General features: G+C 48.5%; 1 protein-coding gene across 7 annotated transcripts in view; it reads left to right on the forward strand.

Annotated features, from left to right (window-relative positions):
* The first annotated feature begins 3,404 nt into the window (after nt 1-3,404).
* Nucleotides 3,405-27,102, forward strand: part of TBC1D9B (TBC1 domain family member 9B) — a 44,144-nt gene continuing 20,446 nt past the window's right edge. For all 7 annotated transcript variants that reach the window (XM_060144401.1, XM_060144404.1, XM_060144402.1 and 4 more), the window contains exons 1-7: nt 3,405-3,592; nt 6,605-6,715; nt 10,944-11,062; nt 15,590-15,818; nt 16,861-17,119; nt 18,621-18,828; nt 21,338-21,550. In XM_060144401.1, the coding sequence (XP_060000384.1) occupies nt 3,475-3,592; nt 6,605-6,715; nt 10,944-11,062; nt 15,590-15,818; nt 16,861-17,119; nt 18,621-18,828; nt 21,338-21,550 (1,257 nt within the window). In that variant the 5' untranslated portion in view covers nt 3,405-3,474. The remainder of the gene's footprint in view (nt 3,593-6,604; nt 6,716-10,943; nt 11,063-15,589; nt 15,819-16,860; nt 17,120-18,620; nt 18,829-21,337; nt 21,551-27,102) is intronic.

Genomic DNA, 27,102 nt, shown 5'->3' on the forward strand with positions numbered 1-27,102 from the left:
AGGGTCATGCCGGTCATCTGGCAAGTCTGACTGGCCTTCATCAGCTCCTTATCCCTCAGCTGATTATCACCCTCTCTCTCCAGCTCTCTTTACAGCTATTAGTTACAGATGAATGTTCTGAGCTATTTTTTACAAATTTAACCCAACACAAAGTGAACTCTAATTTGCTCTTAGAATTATCCTTCATCCATAATTTGGTCCAAGGATATTTACACTATGTGATATTAAAGGAGTTTTCTAGTGACTCGGAGGTACTGAGCCAAGATGTTTGTGGAATACAAAAGATGTGGGATAGGTAAACTATCACACCTCAGGCCATATCTTTCCCAGGTGAGTAAGCTGTTCCTAAGCAGAAAGGCTAACTGCCTACTGCTTACTGCCACTGCATCCCACGTGGACCAGGTCAGTAGGTGCGGCCCGTGCCAGAGTCCTAGCTCCTTTGCTGGGTGCCCAGCCTGAGATGACATGTGCCATCCTAGAGAGAAGTGGAGAGGGCACTATGTCTGTTCATCCCCTAGAAGCCCAGGCCTGTCTTGCTGACCCAGCTGGATGAGGGGTACCCTCGGACCATGCTTGGGGCCAGAATCTGGTGTCTTAAGCTGAGAATGGAAAGCAGGGTCTACTTCTGAGCAGCAATGGCTCTGGCTAAGGAAACTTGACCAGTGTGATTACAGAAACAGGAAAAGACTCCAAGCTAGGACATGCTATTTGGAATATGGGGAACACCATCACCTAATAGAACAATCCTGTTCCTGTACAAGAGAAGGAGTTGGTCCGAGTCCTAGGCCACATATGTCACAATTGTTTTTTTACCTTCAGTAGCTTTTATACTCATATCAAAGTTACTGCTTTCATATTTAGGTCACTCAAAGAGTTCCTCTTACTCTGGGTTCCTGCTAACTATGCACAACATCTCAGAGGGTGAGTTACAAAACTATTTTTCTAACTGTAGCAAAGGTAATTTGGGGTGGGGGAGGCTTGGGATATACCTAAATGTAGCTAATGACATTGTCCACCTTGAGGGATGAAAGGGAAACTGCACTTAAATTTAATTCACCATTGGATAACTCGTGCCGTAAAGAACACACATCAAATATCCAAGAAGCAAAATTGATCATTAGCTTAATTTGGGAGCTCACTATAGGGGGGTTACTTTGTGTAGAACACAGGCACCTGCAAGTAGAATGTGAGCTGACTTCTTGGCAATCAGATCTTAGCCCTTTGAAATGTATGGTTGATGTAAGTATAATTAAGTAGTAAACTTGTATGGTATATACCTATATTCCAATAGTGTATACCTGTATGTGTGGGATTTGCTAATATAACCATTTCAATAAAAACCTATTGAAAAAGATGCATTGGCCACATGGAGTACTGTTGGTGGTAACCTGTATCAGTGAAGACTCTTGGTTGCAAATGTCAGAAACCCCAACCCAAACTGGCTTAAGCAAAAGAGAAGTATGGTGTCTCACAAAAGCTTAAATGCCATAGGTATGCTTACATCACTTATAGCATGGTTTGGCCCTCAGACACTGACACCAGGACACATTTGCTAGCCTTGCTTCCTCCAAGTAAACTGCATTCTCAGGCTCAGAGAGGTCATAGCCCCATCAGCACAAGAGCTGGTTTACTTCCCCAGGAGACCAGAATGGCATCTCCTTGACCCTGATTGGCTTGGTTGGAAGCACATGGACATCACCGAACCACTATGGTCACAGAGGTAGAATGTGCCATTAGCTAAGGCCAACATGGGCTCTACTTCTGCAGCCCAGGAGTGCATTCAGCTTCACCTGAAAGATAGGAGCTGAGAGTTGTAAGGTGTGGTTGCCACAGCAAAATCATGATGCTGCACAGGAAGAAAAGGATGTTGGGGCAAAAACAGCCTATGTCCAATACATGTAGAATAGAGTTGGAACCTTAAAGGTCTGGACATTAATATTACCTCTGCCACTTATTAGTATGAAATTGGCAAATCACTTCACCTGTCTGGATTTCAGTTTTATCTCTTTAATATGGATCTTAAAATATCTACCTCGTAGGGTAAATGAGTGGGGATTGGATTTAAAATAATGAAAGTAGGCTTAATATCATATATCCAATAACAGTCTAGTATCTGGAATATATAAATAACTCTTACAGTTCAACAATCAAAATGACAACCGGGGTTTCCTTGGTGGCGCAGTGGTTAAGAATCTGCCTGCCAATACAGGGAACACGGGTTCTGAGCCCTGGTCCAGGAAGATCCACATGCAGCAGAGCAACTAAGCCCGTGTGCCACAACTACTGAGCCTGTGCTCTAGAGCCCGTGAGCCACAACTACTGAGCCCGCAAGCCACAACTACTGAGCCCACGTGCCACAACTACTGAAGCCCGCTCGCCTAGAGCCCGTGCTCCGCAACCAGAGAAGCCACCACAATGAGAAGCCCGCGCACAGCAGCGGAGTAGCCCCCACTCAACGCAATTAGAGATAAGCCCATGCAGCAACAAAGACCCAACCAGCCAAAATTAAATAAATTTATTAAAAAAAAAAACACCTTAAGCCTCCAGGGATGATTCTAAAGTGCCCCCTTCCCTCTGGCCTCCTTCCGGATTCTGGCGGCCTCAGGCCAGATCCTGCATCCCAATTAGCCCTGGATATTCTGGATTCATGCCTATTGCCCCAGACGGCATTTAACTGCTCTCTCGTTCACTCAAAAGGGTCAATGTTTGGACTGTGAGGCGGTCGACCCCTACAGGCCAGCACTGGGAGAGCAGGGATCCACATCCCCAGCCTCCCTTTGCTGCCCGCCCCATACCCGTTCAGAAGCCCCTGCTGGCCCCAGGGCAGGCCCTGCCCCCGACCCCAAGACCACTCAGCCTCAGTGATCCCATCTATAAAGTGAGGGACTGCACTGGTTTCTGAAGACCCTGCCAGCTTCAGAGCTTCCTGACAACCTGTCCTGGACTCCCGGAGGTTCTCTTTGTCTTAGGCCCAAGTGCCAAAATTGAGTTACCAAAATCGACTAACCCTTTTCCAGCCACCCTTTCCAATGTTAACACGCACTGGCTTGCCCTGCACAATCAGCCAAAACTGTATCTCCAAATGCTGTTTCTCTACATTTTCCCCGCAAACCCTGGATGGGTTTTTACAAAAGGCCAGAAGCCCTGCTATCTGTGGACCATGGACTCAACCATTCCGGCCAGAGGCGCGTGGCCCCGGCACCTGGCCGCTCCTCCTAGATGAGGCTGCAGCGCAGGGGCCTGCAGCGAGAAGGGCGAAAGTGAAGCGGACACGGCCGGGCTAAGCCGGCCTGTGGCCCGAGGACTGGGCGGGTGGGCGGGGCCGGGTGGGGAGAGCGAAGGGCCCGCTGGTCCCGGCGGCCGCAAGGGGGCGCCGCCCGCTCGCCTCGCCCCGCCCCGCCCGCTCGGCTCCGCGCGGCGACTACCGCGGCGCTTCCGCCTGGCCGGCCACGGCCCGGTGTGAACGGCGCCGCAATGTGGCTGGGCCCGGAGGAGGTGCTGGTGGCCAACGCGCTGTGGGTGACGGAGCGGGCCAACCCCTTCTTCGTGCTGCAGCGGCGCCGGGGCCACGGCAAGGGCGGCGGCCTTACGGGTGAGAGGCGCGCGGCGACCGGGCCTGTGGGCGTCGCCGCGGGGCGGGCGAGGAGGGGGCGCCGGGCGGCGGGGCCCAGGACTAGCGGCCCAGGACTAGCGGCCCAGGACAGGCCCAGCCTCGGCGCGTCACTGCGGACGCGCACGTCAGCGCGTGCGGCGGGGGCCTGGGGGCGCGAGGCCGGCACTGAGTGGGGGGTGGGAGGTAGGAACGCGAACCGCGCGTGGGAGGCAGGGACGGGGTGGGGTGGTGCGAGGTGAGGACGGGGCCAGGGACTCGAGGAAGACAGATGTGCTCGCGTTAGGAGGCGGATGGGGAGACTTCGGTCAACCAGGGCAGCCAGGAGAAGGCTGGAGGCGGCCTCTGCCCGGACTCGCTGCCCGTGAGCTTCCCGGTGCTTAGCGGAGGCGTGTGCCGCTTCCTGGAAGGGGATTTCACAGCTGAAGGTCCGCGAGATCTTCTGGTCTTCTGCTTCAGTTTCTCCAAGTGCCTCCAAGGAGGGGTCAAGTGATACAAGCATTCGTTTTCTTTTGCCTCTTTCATTCCCAACTCACCAAAGAATTGCCTTTTCAGCAAGATCAGAGTTCTCCCAGCTGCTACTGGCCTCAGCCCCCATCCCTCCAGCTTCTCTTCACCCACCTTTCCTGCTTCTTGGTGCGTTGGAGCTGCAGACCGAGGCTTAGCCGAATCACCAGTATATGTGTTCCGGTGAACCAGCCAAGGTGCCTCTTTGCCCGTCTGGGTACTACACAGGACTAGACTAGACCGGCACCTCCTGGAGTGTGTGGCATTTGGGATCCAGGGGATGCCTACTGGGCATTCCCTCTACAGGGGTTGTCCAAGGTCCCTCATGCTCCAGGACCTGCCCCAGGCACTCCCAAGCAGACCTGGGTCAGTCTTAGGGCCAGACCAGTGCCTGCGCTCCTCTGGTGGCCCATTGTTGCCATTTAGGACCTCAGGCCCAATGTTGACAGGTCTTCCAGTTATCAAGAGATTTTCTGTGAAATGTCCTAATTTTAAACATTAGCAGCTAATGCAGTCCTACCAGATGCAGATAGAAGCTTCCCATAGGAGACCTCTTCCGTCAGTCTTTCCTGGGCCACACCTCCTGATGTGGAAGAGACTGTACCATTCCCAAGAAACCTGTTCCCTTTGGTGCCTTGAGCTCTTTCCCAAAGGCCTCTAGAATCACAGGAGCCAGTGCTGGACCTGCCTCCTGGACTAGACTGTTCAGTGGAGGTTAGACAGCAGCCCCTCTGGAGAGACTGACCAGTGGTCAACCTTGAAGCCCAAGTAGAAAAGCAATGCTTGGGCGACCAGTATCTTTGGTTGCAGCAGCATACCGTTGTGTCAGATTTCAGGGCTTGTTCTGTGCTCTGTTTCTCCACAGATCATCTCAGCAGGTGGGTGGGTCCCTCTGTGCTCTGCTTTCCTGTACAGAGAAGGCCCTTTCTACCATACTCATCTCTCCATGTCCCCCAAGGCAGAGCTCCCCAGGTCCCCCCTGATAACCACACCTTGAACTCTCTGCTCCAGCTAGGTTTGGTGAGTCCTGGCATGGCCTCTGGCATGGCCTTCCCTGTGCCATCATGGACATAATGGCTTCCTGACCACTGTCTCCCTGGGGGAGGAACAGTTAGTGATGTGGTTTTATTCAAGCTGTCTTTTAAAAACAGATACCAACCTAGATTCTTCATTGAAGAATGTGATGAGATGGCCTGCCCATTAAAAAGTTTTCAAGTCTTGCAGTATGGATATGCCAACAGTATAGGAATTAAAATAAAATTTCTGAGACCAGAAGAGAAACCTCAACACAAACAGTAAAAAGCAGTTTATTCCAAACACTGATAAGGCTTGAATATGCCGCTTTAACTGCAATTTAGAGAGGCATTTTAGAACATTTCAGTAAAACAGGTGAGAGATTACAGACTCCTGACTTGGATGTATGTGAAGAGTACCTTCTTTTGTAACTGGTTATTTTATTTATTAGAGACTGGAGGGGGGAAAAATCAAATTAAAAATGGAATATGAAACAGAAATGTTAAAATCGAGCAATAAAATCAATAGAAATTATTCTGATATCAACAGGAAAATGGTAACAAAATATTTTCAGATCATACCAAAAGTAGCTCTTCATGAAAAGGAAAAAATAAGTTTCAAATAGGAACAATGGACAGGCTTTTATGTAGCTGGATAATTCAATAAATGAAGAAGAATGAATCGGATAGTGGTAAAAGGTAGACATTTTCTCTAATTTATTGGGGAAATAGTGACATTGACAAATGTCAATGACATTGTGATGAGAAGGAAAACTTGAAATGCCCTAAAATGCTTCAGTTCAGAGGTGGAAAAGAAAACAAAACAGAATCGGTGTTTTCCTAAATTGGACAATTCTAAAAATTTGCATGTTCTTTTTATTCATGACTTTTGAGGCTACATTATCTTCCTGTTGTTGATGTGGAAAATGATGTTACAAAATCGTTGTCTTATGAAGAAGGCATCAGAGTACACAGCCAAAAAGGCCGCACATGTCAGAGAAACATGTCTTAAGAGATGTGTCTGGCAGTTAATAAAACATACTGTATTATTTTTTTGGATTTTGTGATATTTGTAGTATTGTTGTTTTTAATTGTCATTGTTGTACTTTCTTATTCTGAAGAAATACTTGTTTTCAAACCTGATTTTGTATTTTTCTTGAAGAGGGCCTCCCAGATCATCTAAGCTTTGGGCCCCATAAAACCTGAATCTGCCCCTGCCTGCAAGTATTTCTCAGTCAGGAGGACAAGCAGAAGCTTCCAGGAAGAAGTGGGAGGGGAGTTTTTGATAGGGATCAGACACTGGCTGAAGGCCTTTGAGGAAAAAGAAGTAATTTAACGGACCAGGGTAATGTAAGGTGTTTCACCCTCTTGGCTGGGGCTTTGGGGGCACTGCTACCCTCATGGCTGCCTCCAGCCAGGCCCAGCTCTCAGCCCAGCCCTCCCTCACCCTCCCCTCTCTCTGCCCTGTTGCCAGGTCTTCTCGTGGGCACCCTGGATGTGGTGCTGGACTCCAGTGCCCGGGTGGCCCCTTACCGCATCCTGCACCAGACCCAGGACTCGCAGGTCTACTGGACAGTGGCGTGCGGTAGGTGCCCTGAATCACAAGGGGTGCTGGGCAGGGCCTGCCCCAGAGAGGGAGGGGACGCAGGCTGCATTCCTGCATTGGACATGGCCCACTGAGAACCTGATGCTGCCCCTTGTTCAGACAGCACAGCCCAGGCCAGCATCCAGCTTAGGAAGGCAGCTCAGCTGTGCACAGATGCAGGGCAAGAGGACATGGGCCCCATGAAGCCCTGCGTGCCTCTCTGAGGGCTTGGCCTGGGGTAGTGTCCATGTTCTCCTGCTAACCTTTTCTCAAGGCGGATACAGCTTATCAGTATTCATGGACTACATATTTTTTTAATTCACCTACTCACTAAAAGTTATCTATAAACCCCAAAATCAGTACTTGTGGTACTTTTGGGGTCATTTGTGGACATCTGTGGAAATGTGTGTCTGCAGAACAATGAAAAATTTGAGTCACCAGACACACAGGTTCCCAGCTGAGGTGGAACAAGGCATCCTTCTGCCTTCTTGTTTCAGCTCTCAAACCATAAACATGTCTCCTTTTAGAAGTTTAAGCACCATGCTTCTCACATTTTGTGTTATCTGTTGGTGACTTTGCTGTTTAAAATGGCCCCAGGTATAATGCTGAAGTGCTGTGTGGTGTTTTTAAGCGTGGGAAGCTGTGATGTGCCTTATGGAGAAAATACAAGTTAGATGAGCTTCCTTCAGGCATGAGTTGCAGTGCTTCTGGCTGTCAGTTCAATGCTAGGGTATTAAATATATATATTAAATGAGGTGTCTTTAAGCAGAAAGACATATAAGACAAAGTAGTGTATTGATCGGTTGGTGAAAATGTTGTGACCAGAGGCTCGCACGAACTTAGCCCTGTAGCTCCCCTGGGAGCAGTACTGGCAAATTCAGTGTTCCAGAAGACTTTGTAGAACATAACCACTGTGAATAACGAGAATCGCTGGTAGTTGTCCTTCTCGGAGGACACACCCACCCTCCCAAGAGTCCAGGAGGAAGTCCCCTTTCAGCCTGGCTGAGGTCCCTGGGATAAAACAGCAGTCATAGCTGGCACTCAGACAGCACTTCCTGCATGCCAGACATGTGAATCTCCCAACAACTCCAGAAGGTGGAACTTTGATTTTCCCCATTTTGAAGATGAGGAAACTGGGCCCAGAGGGGTTAAGTAACCCTCCCAAAGTCACACAGAACCAGAGATCAGACCCAGAGCACCTGTTCGTGTCCACTGTGCTGAATATCTCTCTCTGCTAGAAGCCACAGTGTCACTGTCCCCCAGGATAGTGGTTTTCCTTGGAGACCTGAGAAGTGATGGGAGTGTTCACAGCTGGACTCCAGCTTGGGGGGGTGGGGGGAGAGGTCAAGGGGTGAAGGCACCAGGGTGCCCAGAGTGGAGCACTGGCAGGAGAGAGGCTTCCTATGTGGTAGGGCCCAGGGCAGTTGGTGTGTGCCTGGGCTAAGATGAGACGCTTCACTCTAAAATGGGCCCTTGAGATGTTCATCTTTGTCTCAAGGTGTTCCTTCTCAGGAGAAGGGCAGTGGTAGTGAGAGCAGCCTCTCTGTGGGGAGAGAGGAGTATGGCTACTCCGTGGGGCCTTGTGGGAACCCCATTGGTGGCATCAGGGCCTGCTGCTGGGGAGGGACCCAGACGCACTGTGGAGCCCCTGCCCTGGTCAGACCCCTGTGCTCATCTGCTCGTGCCTCTCTGTTTTTACCCACCACCTCTCTTCAGCTCTCCAAAAGCAGACACCTACTGACACCTGCCACTGAATCTCCACTCCTTAGACTGCCATTAAAGGACTTCTCAGGGTCTGCCTGCCTCCATTTCTGTCTTCCTCCCCCCACCAGCTCACACCTGGCCTTCGGCCAGACAAGACACTTGCAGGGCCTGAAGTTCTTAACTGTACCTGTCCTGGCTGGTGTACCTGCAGCGTCGCCCCATGTCTACTTTACTTCCTCCTGCTCTGTTGAGTACCAACGCAGATGTCACATCCAATGGAAAACCTTCCCAGATTCCCCGGACTCATGTACCTACCCTTCTCCCTCCTCTAGACTTGCCGTGTCTCCACCAGCACTTTTGCATTGAAGGCTCACTGGCTCTCCCACTAGGCCAGCAATTCCTTGAGGGTGTGGGCAGGTTCTGCAGCTGGGCAGCCTGGATTAGCGTTATGGTGTGGTCACTTCCCAGCTAGGTGACCTTGAGCAACATACTCAACCTCTCTGTGCCTCAGCTTCATCCTATAAAATGAAAATAACTGTACCTGTCTCCAAGGTGCTCTAAGAATCAAATAAGATAATCCATAAAAAGTTTTGGAAAACAGAAATAGCACTTAATAATTTAATTAGCTATTATATTTTTTATTCCCAGTACCTAGCATAGAGATGGCATAGTTTCAGTGTTTACTTAGTGCTAAATGAAGATTGAGTTGCTTTTAACTAATAATTATTTTAAGTGAATATATGTAAATATTTATAATTAAAGTGCAGACAGATCCACACAGGCATTGTGGACAAAATTCCTCTGTTTTAGGCTGCCGGGAACATGTGTGTAAGAGGGTTGCATCACATGCAAACTCAACTTCCAAATTCAAATGTGGATTCTTAGCAAAAAGAGCAAGAAAGAAAGAACTCACTTCACCTAACAACTAGACCTTGGCCTCTGTGCACTAGGGAAAGGAGGCCATAATAGATATACAAAGAAAAATGAAAAAAAAATAATTTATGGATGATTTAGGAACTTCCAGAGGTAATTTCTATTTATAGTTACCTATTGTTATGATTATCACTGTTGTATGATTCTGGGTTTAATCATTTTCACATGGGCATCCTCCCACAGACCATGGGAGAGGGTCTTTCTGTGGAATCGCTTGTTAGGGTGGTGAGCCTCTTGGGTAAATGTAAAGAAACAAACAAATCAACCCTAACCAAGTCAGGCTGGACTGTGACATGTGACAGAGCAATGAGCAGATGCCTGGGCCAGAGGAGATGACAGGGACCAACTCAGCCTGGCCAGGGCGGGGTCAGAGCTGAGTCTTCAGCTGATGGAAAAGTTGTAGCCAGGTAGTGAAGGATGGGGTGACCAGGGATCGGGCGCCCAGCAAAAAACGTCTGTGGTCCACAGTCATGTCGGACTCACCTCTTTGCTAACGCTCCCTCCATGCCGAGTGTGTGGGCCTGCCATGGTCACAGAAGCAACTGGGCCTTCTGGGTGCTTACAGTCCACAGACTGTCCCACACTAGGCTGCTGAAAAGGAAGCAGAGCTTTCACTCCTTTTCTTATTCTTGTGTTAATTCATTCAGAGAAGAGTTCTTAAATGCAAAAACCCCATGCCAGACACATGAAAAACCCCAAAAAGTGGGGTGCCAGAGGGGCAGGGGAAGCCAGGCCTGGAAGGGACTTCCCTCATCCCTTCAATTTTCCTCCTGGGGCCCCTTTTCCCAATTCCCTGATGGAGGCAGAGAAAACAGCTGCCTCACTCTTTGGGAGTGGCAATGGGCCGCCTCTCTGAGTTCTCCCATTTCCACTGGGCCTACAGTGCCCACAAGAACCCCTCCCTGAGGAGGGCAGGGACCCCCTCCTAGGTGGGGCAGACACTGGGGGCCAGCCAGACACTGAAAGGTCAGACAGGGGTTCCTGGAAGAGACGGGATCCAGGCTGGGATGTGAACTGGGATGAGGAGGAGGAGGCAAAGACCTGGGTGGGGCATCTGGCTTCAGAGAGAGGGATGAGCACCTCTGGCCCAGCAGGAGACCAGCCAGCCAGGGGCCTGGAGTCCTACAGGAAGCTCCAGCTGCCATCTGTGGATGCCTACATTCTCAGGAGAGCCACAGTCACCTATACCAAGTCTGACTGTGTCTGGCTGATCAGCTGTACATGGAAGACCACATTAAGTCCTTTTATCTCGAAGAAAAGTAAGTAAGCAAACCTGCAAATGTATAGACTATTTCTGGTAGGGCACAGAGGAAACTAGCAGTCACTCTTACTCTGGGCATTAGAGGGATGTTGAGGCTTTATTTTCCTCATGACTCTGTAATTCTATTGGAATTTTTTTATTTTGTGTTTTTATCAGGACCATTTATGACTTTTGTCATATACATGAAGAAGGAAAGAGTAAGCAGCTCAAAGGTTGTAGTCACTTTGGTATAGCAAATTAGGTCAGCCATTTTAATCTCTCTTGAGTTTATATTTAAGGCCTGGTGATTTTATGATTTTCCTTTTCTTTATGCCACCAAACCTCTCCTAGGTTCTTCCCGCAAAGAGATCACAAAACACTGGGAATGGCTGGAAAATAACTTACTCCAGACACTGTCCATCTTTGACACTGAGGAAGACATCACCACCTTCGTCAAGGGCAAGATACACGTAAGATTCACTTTCCACTACTGGTTCTCACTCTCTTCTCTGGGCTACCAGTGTTCACCTTTGTCATCTTCTATAACTTTCAGAGAACACCGTGTAGTTCTTTCCCCCATTAAACAGAGATGGAAACGAAGGGTTTGATCTTCTTTTAGTGTTGAAAGGGGCAGTTGAACTCATTGTATGCAGGCCCCATCTACTGGCCAGCCACCGGAGTTTAAGCTTAGCTGGGAGTTTCCATTCCCTGCAAAGGGCCTCAGAGCAAATATGCAGATACACAACTCTGATAGCCAGTTCCTTGGCCAACAGAGGAAGAAGTTGGAAATGACAGGATAATTTTAGGTATATTTCTATTATAAAACTAACATTACTTCAAAATGCACAGACACTTTGACCCAGCAAGTCCATTCCTTGGAATTTACCCTACAGTGTATTCATATGTCCAGAATGACGTATGTATCAGGATGTTCCCTGCAACACTGTTAGCAAAAAGGCTGGAAACAATGCCTCCCAGTCCCATGGTAAGAGGGGAAGCAGCTGTTCTTTCCTCTGCAAATTGAGAGGGCTCATACTTGCTAACATAGCATTTATTGAGTATTTTCTTTATGAGTACTGTGCTGAGCACTGTATATTCAGGGGACTTGGTCAGTCATATGTGGTATTCTTAGTAGAATATTTTAGAGCTAGCAAAATAATTATGAAGATTGTAGCAATGTGTGAAAACATCACAGTGATGTTTAGATTGTTTCCTCTTTAGTGAATAATTATATAATGAGCATTTATCTGAGTTATCTGTGTGTGTGTGTGTGTGTTTGTGTGTGTGTGTGTCTTTTTCTTTCTGTTGGATTATTGCCTTGGATTAGATTCCTCAGAGAGGTGTTACCAGGTCAAAGTTTCATGATGCAAACTTACTTTGGGCAAGCCCTTGTGACTTCATTATACCAGAACCTCCTAGACCTGGGCAGATGGCACCAAGAGTTCCTCAGCAGTTCTCTGTGTACCTTGGGGTTCAGGGTGGGACCTGTGTTGCCTTTCTAGTTCCAGGAAAATAGACAAAGAGAGCAGAGGCAAGTCTTCACTCTCCTAATGAGCCAGCTGGGCAATAATAATAATAACAGCAACATTATGGAATGTTTCCTTTATGCCAGGCCCAAACAAACTAACCAACAGAACAGAATAAAGTTCTAGATGAGTCAAAGGAAAAAATGGAAATTAGAAAATATTGAGGGAATCCCCAGGCCATCCAGTGGTTAGGACTTGGCACTTTCACTGCTGGGGCCCAGGTTCAATCCCTGGTCAGGGAACTAAGATCCTGTAAGATGCGAGGCCACCAAAAAAAAAACAAAAAAACTGAGAACTGGGAAATTATGGAAATACTACTGTTTATCAGAATTTGTGAGATGTAGCAAAAGCAGGACACAGGAGGAAATTTAAAGCCTTACATTTTCTGTTTTATAATGTGAGGAAAAGAAGAAAGGGTGGTAATTAATGAGCCAGGTGTCCAATTCAGTAAGTTAGAACGCCAGAGAAACCAGGAAATTAGAAAGAAGGAAATATAGTTATCACAAAAAAATTACTATTCGCTGAAGACTCAGATTATAGTTAGCATTTTTTTAGCAATAAAGTATTTTTTAATTAAGATAGGTACCTTATTTTTTTAGACATAACGCTATTGCGTATTTAATATACCACAGTATAGTGTAGACTTAAGTTCTATATGCACTGGGAAACCAAAAAATTTGTGTGACTTGCTTTAGTGTGACATTTGCTTTATTGCTATGGTTCAGAACCAAACCTGCAATATCTTCAGGGTATGCCTGTAACAAAGGGAAGAAGTTAACTCCTTAGAAAATAAAGGAATGATACAGAAGAGCAACAGGTCCAAAAACAGATGTAAAATATAAACAAACCTGTGGCAAAAGTGATCCAGGACAAAAGAGAGAAACCTCAAATAAGTAATGTTGGGAATGAAATATGATAGCATCTATTTAAAATGCAAAGTTAGGGGCTTCCCTGGTGGCACAGTGGTTAAGAATCCACCTGACAGTGCAGGGGACAGGGTTCAAGCCCTGGTCCGGAATGATCCCACATGCTGCGGAGCAGCTAAGCCTGTGTGCCACAACTACTGAGCCTGTGCTCTAGAGCACATGAGCCACAACTACTGAGCCCACATGCCACAATACTGAAGCCCGTGCGCCTAGAGCCCATGCTCTGCAACAAGAGAAGCCACTGCAATGAGAAGCCTGCGCACCACAACAAAGAGAGTAGCCCCCGCTTGCCACGACTAGAGAAAGCCCACGTGCAGCAACGAAGACCCAATGCAGCCAAAAATAAGTAAAATTTTAAAATAAAAATTTAAGAAATAAATAAATAAATCAGGGTTAAGAAAAAAGAGAGTAAGGGGACTTCCCTGGTGGTCCAGTGGTTAAGACTTCACCTTCCAATGCAGTGGGTGTGGGTTCGATCCCTGGTCCAGGAGCTAAGATCCCACATGCCTCGTGGCCACAAAACCAAAACATAAAACAGAAGCAATATTGTAACAAATTCAATAAAGACTTTAAAAATGGTCCACATCAAAAAAATCTTAAAAAAAAGAGAGAGAAAGAGAATGCCATAAACAGCTTTAAGCCCATAAATAGTAAGAAGTGAGACAAGATGGACACTCTCAAAATAATATGTTTTAGTTTCCAGTTGCTACTGTAACAAGTTACCATAAACTTAGTGGTTTAAAACAACACAAGTTCCTTTTCTTACAGTTCTGGAGGTCAGAAGTCTGAAATGAATCTCACAGGCTAAAATCAAGGAATTGGCAAGGCTGACTCCTGGAGGCTCTAAGGGGAGAATCTGTTTCCTTGCCTTTTCCAGCTTTCAGGAGCTTCGTATCCGTGATTCTTGGCCCTTACCTTTCTCTTGAATGCCAGCAGCATGGCCTCTTTAGTCAACCAGTCAGTCTCTCAACCCTTCTGTGGATTGGGATGTAAACATCTTTGGGGGGGGCTATTATTTGGTCTACCACATAATAGAACTTAAACTGAGACTCACAAAGAAATAGCAAACTTGAATACGCTTAAAACTATTAAAGAAATTGAATCAGTAATTTAAAATCTGCCCAGTGATTTTTACAGTCCACTTGTATCAGCAAACAAACAAAATCCCAGTCCTGTGGGCCAGGCCGTTCATTCCCATTGGCGAGGACCATTACTCCTGAGTAGAGGCCAGCAGACAATGCAGAGGAAAATGCAAAGCAGAGTGTCAGCCCCTCTGCTCCCTGCTTGGGGGTCTCCCAGGTGCAGCTGAAGGAGTGGGGAAAGGGGACTGCCAACTGAGACCCAGGAAGGTGGCCTGAGGGACAGGGTGCCATGATGGCCCACAGGCTGTCTGGGGCCCACCTTTCCACTGGTGGGGCCCCTTTCCCAACCTCCCAGTAGGTGCATTTGAGGGAAGCAGAAGACAAGGGCAGGGCCTTAGTAACAAGAAGGGTGCTTTGCCAGAGCCTCTTTCCCAGACATAGAGCTAATTCCTGCAGTAGTGTTCTGGGGAGGCACCAGAGGCAGCTTGAGAGAGAGAAGAGGTTGGAGTTGCAGCTACAGTGGTACTGGCTATACTGAGATGGAGTTACATCTTACCTTTGGGTCTTCACCCAAACTCCTGGCTGTTCTCCCTGTTCATGGTTACAGGAATTCGAGGCTGCCAGGAGGCTCAGCAGAAGCAGCAATCTGGCCCACAGCAGTTGCCTTGAATTACTTTAGCTTATCAAGTCATCATCCTCCTGGAAAATCTGCATGTACATTTTGAGCCAAATGCACTAAGAACCTGTTTTACCCCAGGAGGTTTGGGGTTGGCTTTGTGGCCCAGGGTGATGTCTCTGGGCACCCTGAGCCCAGTGAAGATGCTGGTGGGATACAGCATAGATATGCCCTGAGTTGGTTGGCCCTGTGGCTGATCTCTGGACCCTGAACTGGGTAGGTCCTGAGCTGGGTGGGTCCTGCAGCTGGTCTGTGGGCCTTGAGCGGGGGCAAGAGGCAGAAGCCCCCTGGTATGTGGGGGGGGAGTATCAAGTACAGAAGATCCTCCAAGACATTGTCACAAGAAATGCACGTCACAGAACAGTGCCACAGCAAGTTCCCATTTGGGCAAAGAAAGAGGGGAAAGAGCAGATTGCATGTATTTGCTTAAAGGTGCATCAGTGCCAGCCTGTCTGGGAGGAAACCAACAAAGTGGCTACAACAGCAGAGGAGATGGAGACTCCCTTCTCACTGAACACACTTTTTTACTACTTGCATTTTTTTACCATGTTTATGTATTATATTTTTCAGATATTTACATTAAAATAGCTAAAATGTAAATTTAAAAATTCCCTTCTCTGATCCAGTAGAGATAATAGCTCAGGGAGTTAGGGGAAATTGCCCAGCATCTGTCTGGCCAGAGCAGACGACAGGCCTACCTGCTTGTGGCCCTTGGGCCAGCGACCAAGAGTCCTGGGTCTCACCACTTGAGTTCCCTGCAGGAACCAGTCCCCTTGTCCTCCTACAGGGCATCATCGCAGAAGAGAACAAGAACCTGCAGCCCCAGGGAGATGAGGACCCTGGGAAATTCAAGGAGGCCGAGCTGAAAATGCGGAAGCAGTTTGGGATGCCCGAGGGAGAGAAGCTGGTCAACTACTACTCCTGCAGCTACTGGAAGGGCCGCGTGCCCCGGCAGGGCTGGCTCTACCTGACCGTCAACCACCTGTGCTTCTACTCCTTCCTGCTGGGCAAGGAGGGTGAGTGCAGGCAGCAGGAGTGCCCCCTGTGTCCCCCCTAGCCCCAGTCCCCCAGCTGGCCCCGTCATCCTCAGGGCATCCTCCTCTGCCCGAACCCTCGACCTCGCCTCTATAAAGTGTACCGCCTCCCCAGACTGTCGAAGTTCCTGAGGGCTGTCCCTCCTTGGCCCCCGGATATTCTGTCCCCACATACCCACCAGAGAGTCTCCCCAGAACCTAGTGGCCCATGACCAGAACTCCAGACTTGAACCAGGCATCACCGGGCTCTTGGGGGCTCCTGTCATGTATACATCAACTAGCACAGTTCTTCACGTAGTGACTTTCTGCACAGGGCCTCCCCTCTTTCAAGTAGAGTGCCGGGCACCCATCATCCCTGAGCGGCTCCAGGTTACATGGTGCCTTGGACATGTGCCCCTGCAGCCACCTGCTGCAGGTCCCTCCCCACAGGAAGCCCTGGCCTCAGGACAAAAGGCAGACTCCCAGCCAGTGAACTCTGCTGCATGTCGCCCCCAGAAAGAGCCCCCAGGGCTTTAGCTGCTCTCAGTGTGGCCTTTCCTGGGCCCAGCAAGGCCGGCTCCCAGCCATGCACACACACCTGTCACAACCTCCCCTGCCTTTCTCCCACCTTTGCATCTTCTCATCAGGCAGGGGCCAGCATCCTCTCTGTGCTGGTCACACCATGTTGTGACTTGTTCCCACATCAGTGCACTCCCACTAGGTGGGGCTTCTCAAGTCCAGGGTCTCAGCTAGCTCACCTCTGTTTGTTCATTCATCTCATCCTTTAGCCATTTGGTGGGCAAACCCAGGAGATTCTCGGGGCTGGGCACTGGGTTGGCCCAGGATGGCCCAGTCCCTCCTCGTGGAGCTGGTGTCCCAGCATAGCTAGGCTCAGGCATGGGGCCTGGGGGTGGGGAACGGGCAGGCAGTAGATGCTGCCCGCTCCCCCACATGGGTTCCAGGGCCAGGCAGGAGTCAGGAGCCTGCCTGCCCAGCCCTCCAGCTGGTTTGACCTGATGGTGTGTCTGTCCCCTCTGGTGTCCAGTGAGCCTGGTGGTGCAGTGGGTGGACGTCACACGGCTGGAGAAGAATGCCACGCTGCTCTTCCCTGAGAGCATCCGTGTGGACACCCGGGACCAGGAGCTCTTCTTCTCCATGTTCCTCAACATCAGCGAGACCTTCAAGCTCATGGAGCAGCTGGCCAACCTTGCCATGCGGCAGCTACTGGACAGCGAGGGCTTCCTGGAAGACAAAGCACTGCCCAGGCCCCCCCGGCCGCACAGCAACATCTCGGCTCTGAAGCGGTGCGTTGTGCCTCCCCCACCCCCAGCAGGGACCTGCCCTCCTCACCCTTCACAGGCTCCCTGCGTGTAAAGGGGGCCAGGTGAAGGGGTGGTTTTCGATAGTGGGGAGGGCACCAGGAGATTCACAGAGGCGTCGTCCTGAAAAACCTACCGCTGACGCTGACGTGGAGGGAGTTCTTCATGTATTACTTCTCAAAGCCCTGGGGTGGGGAGGCTCTCACAGGCTCCTTGCTCTCAGACAGGAAGCTGAGGCACAGGGAGGTAGAGCAGCTTGCCCCAGACCCCAGTGCCTTAGCTCTAAGTGAGCAATGGAGCCCAGCACAGGTGCCCTACCACGTCAGCCAGGGCATCCCCAGAGGCCTCTTCAGGAAGGCTTCAGAATCCCAGCTCAGGGTACACCGCCTCCATCCCGCCATGATTGACAGCTCTTCTCAGGACCCCTGGGCCCTGACCCCAGGCCCCAGGAGACAGCCCTGCACAGGTCTGAGGTCTCTGCCACCCTGTCTGTGGGAATTGGTAGACAGAGGAACGATTCACTAGGGCTGGCCCCTCCAGAGCACTCTGTTCTCGCTCTTCCATTGCAGCTTAGGGGAAACCTGTAGGCCAGCCAGGAGCTCAGATATTCCCTGAGCCCCTGGGGCCCACAGCCAGATTCACACCTGTGTGTGCAGAGACTGTGGCCTAGGCCCAGACTCTTGGGTGCACCTTCGGGAACAGAATGCTGTCCAAGGATATTACTTTCCTGATGCAAGTGACATGGTGCCTTTCAGAACCTTCCAGAAAGAAAATGAGTAGGGCCGGACTTGATAGTCTCTGGCATTGTCCATCGAGGTGTGCCTGCCAGGCCGAGCTCAGGCTGCTAGCGGCCCCCATGGGGCTGGGAAGAGAGAGATGTTTACGAGGACAGGGCCACCGCGGGGGCGAGGAACAGGCTACCGGGCCCCTGCCTCACACAGCCATCGGACTGGCGAGTGTGCATTTCCGTTAAGCAACAGCACCCTGTGTTTTTTTCTTTTGGCTGCACCACGTGACATGTGGAATCTTAGTTCCCCTACCAGGGATCGAACCCATGCCCCCTGCAGTGGAAGCATGGAGTCTTAACCACTGGACCGCTGGGGAAATCCCAGCACCCTGTGTTTTAGTCTTGACTCCACACCTGCCTGTCGGGAGGCCTTGTCTGAGTTTCTAGGTGGGGCTGGTCTTCCTAGTGAGAAGCGGCAGGGCGGGTGCAGGCACCCTCTGGGTACCACCCACCCTCAGTACCGAGCATGCTGTTTGTTGACCACTCCTCTGCTGGTCATACGGATGTCCACATTTTACTACTTGACCATTCAGCGTGCATGTGTTATTGAACTCTGAGATCCCTGGGCACAACTTGCTCACAGGAGGACCCCCACGAGCCTGAGTCCAACGTGGAAACCGAGGGCATGAGGCCGCCTTGTGAGTGTGCTAGCCCCAACTCTTGTCTGCTTTTCTATCTCCCCCACCTTGGTTTCACCAGAGACCTGGACGCTCGAGCCAAGAACGAGTGCTACTGTGCCACGTTCCGGCTGCCCGGGGACGAGCGCCTGGACGGCCACACAGGCTGCACCCTGTGGACCCCATTCAACAAGCTGCACATCCCTGGCCAGATGTTTATCTCCAGCAACTACATCTGCTTTGCCAGCAAGGAAGAGGATGCTTGCCACCTCATCATACCCCTGCGGGAGGTGAGCCCTAAGTCCTTGCCAGCTCTTCCCTCTCTTACCAGGGCACGTGGCCAGGTCCCCAGCCCAGGAAGCCCCTCAGGATTTAGTGATGTAAGTACAGAGGGCACATGGTGGTTCATGTGCTCCCTGAGCACCTGTCCTGTACCAGGCCCTGGCGGGAGTGGGTGCACTGGATGCCCCCTCAGGGATCAACCTCACCTGGTGAGGAGATACGGTGGGCTTTGGCCTGCCAGCACAGCTCACAGTGGGACATACGAAAACCTCAACAAGGACCCACACCTCCCTGGTCAGAGCCCAGTGGCCTCCTGCAGGTGAGTGTCCCCTAGTCCTGCCTCCTTGGGCCTTGCAGTTAGACTTTGGCAAAGCCCTGCTTTGGCTGGGCTTGGAGGACTCTGATCCCACCCCAGCCCCATGTTACTCTCAGGGGCCACCTCACTGTTCCTCTCCTGACACCTGCCTTGGCTGTGGCTCAGGCTCTAGCAGAGTCATCGGAAGTCAGCCCTTTCAGGAGTGGGGTCAACTGTCACCTGTCAAAGGTGGGGTTAGCTCTCACCTATCAGAGTTATTTTTTCTTCAGTTTCTTGGGCTTCCACAGTGACTCTGGTAGAAACAAGGCCATTTGTCCTGTGCTGCCGTGAAGGTGTAGACAGTGAGGGAGAGCCATCCACCCCTCCAAGGCCTCCTTTTCCTCATGGCCCAACAGGGCATACTGGCTGTTTAATTGAGGTTTAAGTGAGGTTCTTAAGCTATAAGCTAAAACACAGTATTTTGTTTCTATTTAAAATGTAGAGCAGTGGGACCTCCCTGGCCTTTGTACAAATCCCTGAAGTTGCAGGTATTGTTGTAAACAGGTGTGAGGTAGTGTGCTGCCTCAGTTTACCCAAGGGAAGTCAGAGGCAAAGGACTTAAAGGAGCCACAGCTCCAGCCTCAGGGACTCAGAGCTGGCCCCTGACCCCTCGCTCTCCTTTGGCACTAGGTCTGTGGATTTGTCCTGGGTGCTGTACTGATCTGACCCTGAGCCCTGGGGGCTGGCTACAGGGTCATGTTAGGCCCAGCTCCATTTCTCCTGATGAGTCCTGACATTCCTGATGGCAGAGAGCTCTGGCTGAGCCAGGAAGCTCTTGGGATGGGGCTCTGCAGCTGGTCCTGATGGAGGCCCCTGCCCAGCACTGACCTCAGTATCCTAGCCAGGGGGCTTCACAGGGGCTCCTCACTCATGCCAGCCACACTCATGTGTCCACTGGGCTCTTGAATTTGCACTCCCAAATCTCATCCTCGCCTCTGGAAGTGACACCCCTTCCATCCGTTTGCTGAGGTGGAAAGCGGGAGCCATCCTTGATTCTGACCTGGCCTCATTCCCACATCCTGACCATGGCATGTCCTGTCAGCTTGCTCTCCAGAGCATGTCCCTTCCTCTCTACAGCCACCATCTAAGACAAGCTGTCTCCTTGGCTCACCTCAGCAGTACCTTGTCTCCACCTAAGGCTTGAGGACCTATCCTTTAGATCCCATCCTTCCACAGCAGCCAACATAATTTAAAAATCTGCTCACCCTGGGTAGAATCCTCCGGTATCTTCTGTGATTAGAAGAATCTCCAGTTGCCACACACAGACATGCAGGCGCGCGCACACACACACACACACACAGAGACACACACACAGGCACACACACACAGACACACACACACAGAGACACACACACAGGCGCACACACACACACACACACACACACACACACACACACAGCCCACCCCTTCTCACTCTGCCCCAGCTTCTCCAGTCTTTCTTTGTCCATCACGCCAGTCCAGCCCCCTCCTCAGGGTGGTTGCTGGCCTCTCCCCTAGCTCTTCGTCTGGCTGCACCGGGTCTCAGCTCAGTTACTGCCTCCCCAGAGGTGCCTTCAACAGGAAGCAGCCCAGCGGCCTCCCAGCTTGCCCTGTGGCCCCCACCAGCCCTGGTGACCGTGTTCATTAGCCTGCATGTCCATTGTTTGTACCCACCCCAGGCTGCAGGCCCTGCCCCCTAAAAGCCTATCCTATGCCCTGCACACTTGTACTGCTCTGTTCACACACCTCACAGTCAGAACTGGGCCCAGGACGCACATCAGGAAGTGCTGAGGGAATGAGTGCTCAGGAGGGCTTGCAGGCAGGGCTGCTCACTGTGCTTTAGGGCAGGGACATGACTGTCCATCTTGGGGAAGCTGATCAGGGCCAGCAGCTGGGCTCAGGCTTTACATTCTGTGTCACCATCCTGATGATGGTCCTGCAAGGCTGATATGTTCACACCCATCAACAGCTGAAAAAATGAGGCTCAGACATGCATGTAACTCACACAGCAGCAAGCGGTAGAGTCAGAATATGAATCGGCCAGGCCTGGAGAGCCCCTCGTCCACTCCCTGCCCCATGCCTGAGAGAAGACGACCTAAGCCCACCATGCTCTCAGCTTCACAAAACCATCTGGCTTTACATCCCAAGGTACAGACCCCCAAATGGTGTTTTTGTCTTCTCAGGTGACCATTGTGGAAAAAGCTGATAGCTCCAGTGTCCTGCCCAGCCCTCTGTCCATTAGCACTAAGAGCAAAATGACCTTCCTGTTTGCCAACCTGAAAGACCGCGATTTCTTGGTTCAGAGGATCTCTGACTTCCTCCAGAAAATGCCATCCAAGCCGCCAGGCAACAGCAGAGCGGGGAGGAAAGCCAGCATTGTGGACTCAGCCCCAGAGGTGAGAGGGCCCTTCAGAGCAGTGGGGTGGGGGTCCGGGCCAGGAGAAGAGCCCAGGCAGCCCTGTGGTACCTGCCTTGGGCCTTGGGTGGGGAGGGTCCCCGCTTGGTGCAGGGTGGAAAACCTAACCCAGCCCCAGTCTCAGGTGTCCTGGCCACACACGCGATGCCTAGGGTCACAGCCCTCTCTGTACGCCGAGACGTGCCCCAGTCCTCCTGAGCGTCACCCCTGCCTGCCTCAAGTCCTATTCCACATAAGAAGCCTTCTCTGCCTGGCCCAGCCACCCTCATCTCTGTCCCTTATGAACTCTGCTGCACTGAGATCCCTCTGTTTAGGCCTGTCCAGCTTGTGTTTATTTACCTGTTGGGAGATTGATTTCTCCCATCAATCTTTCTTACAGGGTTACCTTTTACTGCAATCTTTTTACTATACCAACAATATTAACAATAATTCTTTAACATCAAAAACTTGTATTTACATTTCCCCAGATGCACATGTTCTTTTTACAATTTAGTCATTTGGATTGAGGTACACATAGGTCATACACATGTTACAGTGGGTTGGTATAATCCCTTTTTATCTATAGGTTTCTACTCCTCCCTCTCTCTCTCTCTTTCTCTCTTTCTCTCTCTTTCTTTTCTTTTCTTTTCTTGCAGTATTTTGTTGAAGGAATTGGGTCATTTGTGCTATAGAGTTTCTCGCAGTCTGGTGTTTGCTGATTGCATCTCTTGGAAACGCTTAACGGATTCTTTTGTGCCCCGGTTCTTGTAAGTTGGTGGTTTAGTAATGAGATCCAGCTTAGATTTGGATTCAGTTGTTTGTGTTGGGGAGTGGGGGGCAGGTCCACTTGTAGGCAGGATTGAGGTGCTGTGTACTTCCACCAACAGGTATGCAATACCTGATTATGTGCTGTTACCAGTCATTGACAAGCATTGCCTAGATAATTCGTTAGGTAACTCATTAGGATTGCAAATGGGGGCACTCTAATTCTATCATTCCTTCTGTTCATTAGCTGGAATATTTCCATATAGAGAAATTTACCCTCAACAACTATTTGGTTACCATGAGGCACAGTTCATATAGAAAAGGCAGAATAAATCTTTTTTTTATTTACCAGTTGTTAAAATGATGAATTTGGTTTTCAAATATCCTCAAAATATGACCAATTCAGTTCTTTATGTTTACTTTTTAGTATAATTATGAACTTACAGATTTAAGCAACTTGATGTGTTTCAGTCCATGACAGTTATTATCCTCATTCCATCTGTGACCAGAGGAAGCTTATTCAGGTGACATCTGAGTCCTTTTGACATCACCCTGGCCATGTTTGATCACTCCCTTGCTTCTTGGTATCTTGGACAAGATGTGTGTGCTATTAACAATCTGGATTTGTGAAAACACTTCATGATTAGAAGAGTCCATATAAAAATCCACATATCTGGCTGCTCTGGAAAAATCAGGGGCCCTGACATTACAGGGCCCACATTCCCACTGAGTGGCATTGGAGCTGAGTGGTGGCATGTACACTTCAGCTCCCCAGAACCCCACCTGGTCTGGCCCATGAAAGCCTTTAAATTTTTCACCCCTGTAATCGATGCTCAGTCAACTATTAAATAGATAAGGAATGGAAGGGAAGGGAGTGGGCAGAATCAGTGTGCAGTGGAGACATTAAGAAAGGTTTCTTAGAGGAGGTTGGGCTTGATCTGGGATTTCAAGAAACAGTGAGGTTGGATTGGATGAAAAGAGATGTGAGCAGGAATGTTGAGCTGCCTTCTCAAGGCACAGTGCAACAAATGACAGGGCCTGACCAGCCAGTGTAAGCTTGGCCCAGTGGCCCCTTCCAAGCACCTGCCCTTCGTTCACCCAACACATTTTGTTGCATTCCCAGTAGGTGCCAGGAACTCTTCTAGGCACTAGGAATAGAGCAGATTAGACAAAATTCATGCCCTCTTAGAGCTTATATTCTAGTGAGAGAGACTGTCCATAAGCAAATAAACATACAATATGTCAGGTGGCAATAAGGGCCAAGGATAAAAATAAAACAGGGTGAAAGGATCAGGATTGCTAGGGGAAGCGGGGGGCTCTGATCAAGTGGTACTTGAAGGAAGTAAGGGAACAGCCCTAAGGTATCTGGGGAAAGGGTATTCGAGGCAGAGGGAATGGCAGGTGCTAAGGCCTGGAGGCAGGATTGAGCTTGGCACAGGCTGCTGAGATGAGTGGAGACAGGGTGCAGGTAATGAAATTAGAGAGGGAGTGGGAAGCCAGGTCATGTAGTGCCCGTAGGCCCTTGGGAGTACTTAGCTTTGACTCTGAGTGAGATGGGAGCCAGTGGAGAGTTTGACCAGAGTAGGGACACAGTCTGTTTATGTTTTAGTAGAATTGCTATGGCTGTCATATTGAGAATGGAATAGAGGTGTAGCTGCCCAGTACAGTAGCCACACGTGACTATTGAGCACTTGAAAGGCAACCACACTGAAATGTGCTGTAAGCATAAACTACACACCAGAGGTGGAAGATTCAGTGTGAAAAAGAGAATGTAAAATATCTTGATTTTTTAAATATTGATTCCATGTTGAAATGATAATACTTTTACTATATTAAGTAAAATATATTATTAAAGTTAACCTCACAATTTCTTTTATGTTTTTTAATGTGGCTACTAGAAAATTTTAAATTATGTGTGTGGCTCTCATATTTCTCTAGAACAGAGCTGGACTAGAGAGTGACGAGAATAGAAGCAGAGATGAGTTGGAAGGCTCTAACAGTTTTCAGGACACAAGATGATAGAGCCTTGGTCAAGGGTGGTAGCAGTGGAGTTGGTGAGAAGTGGTTAAATTCAGGATACATATATATATTTGTGTGCTTGTGTGTGTGTGTGTGTGTGGTAAAATACATATAACATAAAATTTACCATCTTAACCATTTGTAAGTATACAGTTCAGTAGTATCAAGTATATTCACACTGTTATGCAGCCATTACCACCATCCATCTCCAAAGCTTTTTTCATCTTGGAAACTGAAACTCTGTACTCATTAAGTACTAACTCCTCATTTCCCACCCTCAAGCCCCTACCCCCTGGCCCCAGCAATCACCGTTCTACTTTCTGTCTCTATGAATTTGACTACTCCAGGTACCTCATATAAGGGGAGTCATACAGTAATGTGATCGGCTTTTGTGATCGGCTTATTTCACTTAGCATAATGTCCTCAAGGTTCATCTTCATTATAGAATCTGTCAGAATTTCCTTCCTTTTTAAGGCTGAATACATACTAGTGTGTGTGTGTGTGTGTGTGTGTGTGTGTGTGTGTGTGTGTGTATACATATGCCACATTTTGTGTTCATGGATTGGAAAACTTCATATTGTTAAGATGTTAGTATTACCCAAAGTGATCTATAAATTCAGGGCAATCCATTCATCTTTTAATGGACGTTTCAGTTACTGTCACCTTTTGGCTGTTGTGAATAATGCTGCTATGAACATGGGTGTTCAAATATCTCTTCAGACCCTACTTTCAGTTATTTGGGGTATGTACCCAGAAGTGGAATTGCTGCGTCATATGGTAAATCAGTGTTTAATATTTTGAGGAATTGCCATAACATCTTCCACAGTGGCTAGACCATTGTACACTCCTATCAGCAATGCATAAGGGTTCCAGTTTTTCCCCATCCATTCCAACACTGTTATTTTCTGTTATTTTTTACAATAACCATTCTAATGGATATGAAGTGGTATCTCATTGTGGTTTTGATTTGCATTTCCCCAGTGATTAGTGACATTGGGCATCTTTTCACATCTTATTGGCCATTTGTATATCTTCTTTGGAGAAATGTCTATTCAAGTCCTTTGCCTATTTCTTTTAATCGGGTTGTTTGTTTTTGTTGTCATGTTGTAGAACTTCTGGATATTAACCTCTTATCAGATACATGATTTGTAAATATTTTCCCCCATTCCATGGATTGCCTTCTCATTCTGATTGAGGATGATTGTGTCCTTTGATGTACATAAGTTTTAAATTTTTATGTAGTCCAATTTATTTTTCTTTTATTGTGCTTTTGATGTCATATCAAAGAAATAGTTGCCATACGCTTTTCTTCTATGTTTCGTTCTAAGAATTTTGTAGTTTTAGCTCTTACATTTAGGTCTTTGATCCATTTTGAGTTAATTTTGTAAATGGTATGAGATAGGTGTCCAAACTTATCATTTTACATGTGGATATCCAGTTTTCCAATGCCATTTGTTGTACAAAAAACTATCTGTTCCCCGTTGAATGGTCTTGGCACCCTTGTCAAAAATCAGTTGAACGTATGTATTGCAAGATTTATTTCTGGGCTCTCAATTCTATTCCATTGGTCTGTATCCTTATGCCAGTACTATACTGTTTTAACTACTCTAGCTTTATAGTAAATTTTTAAATCAGGAAATTTGAGACCTCCAACTTTGTTCTTTTTCCAAGCTTGTTTTGGCTATTTGGGGTCCCTTGAAATTCCATCTGAATTTTAGGATAGATTTTTTTATTTCTGCAAAAATGTCATTGGGATTTTAATAGCAATTGCCCTGAATCTATAGATCACTTTGGGTAATATTAACATCTTAACAATATGAAGTTTTCCAATCCATGAACACAAAATGTCTTTCCATTTGTTTGCATCTTTAATTTCTTTCATCAGCATTTTCTAGTTTCCAGCATACAGCATCTGGTCTTTCACCTACTTGGCTAAGTTTATCCCTAAGTATTTTATTCTTTTTGATGCTATTGTAAATAAAATCATTTTCGTAATTTCCTTTTCAGATTGTTCAGTGTTAGTGTACAGGATATAATTCGAAGGTAGATCTGAGAGAACTGACGAATTAGATGGAGGGTATGGGATAAAGAAGGGTTTACAAAAAGATGACCCTATAGTTTTTGGCCTGAGCAGCTTAGAGAATAGAATCACCATTTAATGACATGAGGAACAGCAGTTTTGGAAGGAGCAGTCAAGAGTTCAGTTTGGATCTGAGGTCAAGTATCATAAGAACTAAGAATTGACTACTGGAGATGGCAAGTAGAGGTCACGGTGGCCTTTTCAAGAGTTGTTCAGTGGAAGAACAGGAAGAAAAGCCCGGTGGAGTGGCCTTCAACGGGGATAAGCTGTTGGTTATTGGGGTAGCTTTTTAAACCTTACCAAATTTTCCATTAAAATGCACAAAGCAACTTTAAGAGTAAAAATAAAAGCCCACAGACAACAGCTTTAACAAAGCCAGGTGAAAGGGTATCTTACAAACCCCAGACTACAAGTAGGTGAGGCCAGACCACCAACTGCAGCATTATTCTACAGATACAGAATCAGCAGCTGTGCTGTGGTAGTGGAGGGAAGAGAAAAAGGGTTCTGACAGTCCCAAGAGCCAAGGAATCCAGAAATCACCAAAAATACTTCCCCACACACACCCTCCTCAAAAGAGACTACCCACTGAACAGAAACCTCAGCAAGTGACTAAGAGAAACCACCGGTGAAACTGCAGGCTTATTTCTCAGGCTCCAGCTCACAGATGAGTTAACCAACAACACAAAACA

Source organism: Lagenorhynchus albirostris, chromosome 3, assembly GCF_949774975.1.
Source record: "Lagenorhynchus albirostris chromosome 3, mLagAlb1.1, whole genome shotgun sequence".
In the NCBI taxonomy this organism is placed as follows: Eukaryota; Metazoa; Chordata; class Mammalia; order Artiodactyla; family Delphinidae; genus Lagenorhynchus; species Lagenorhynchus albirostris.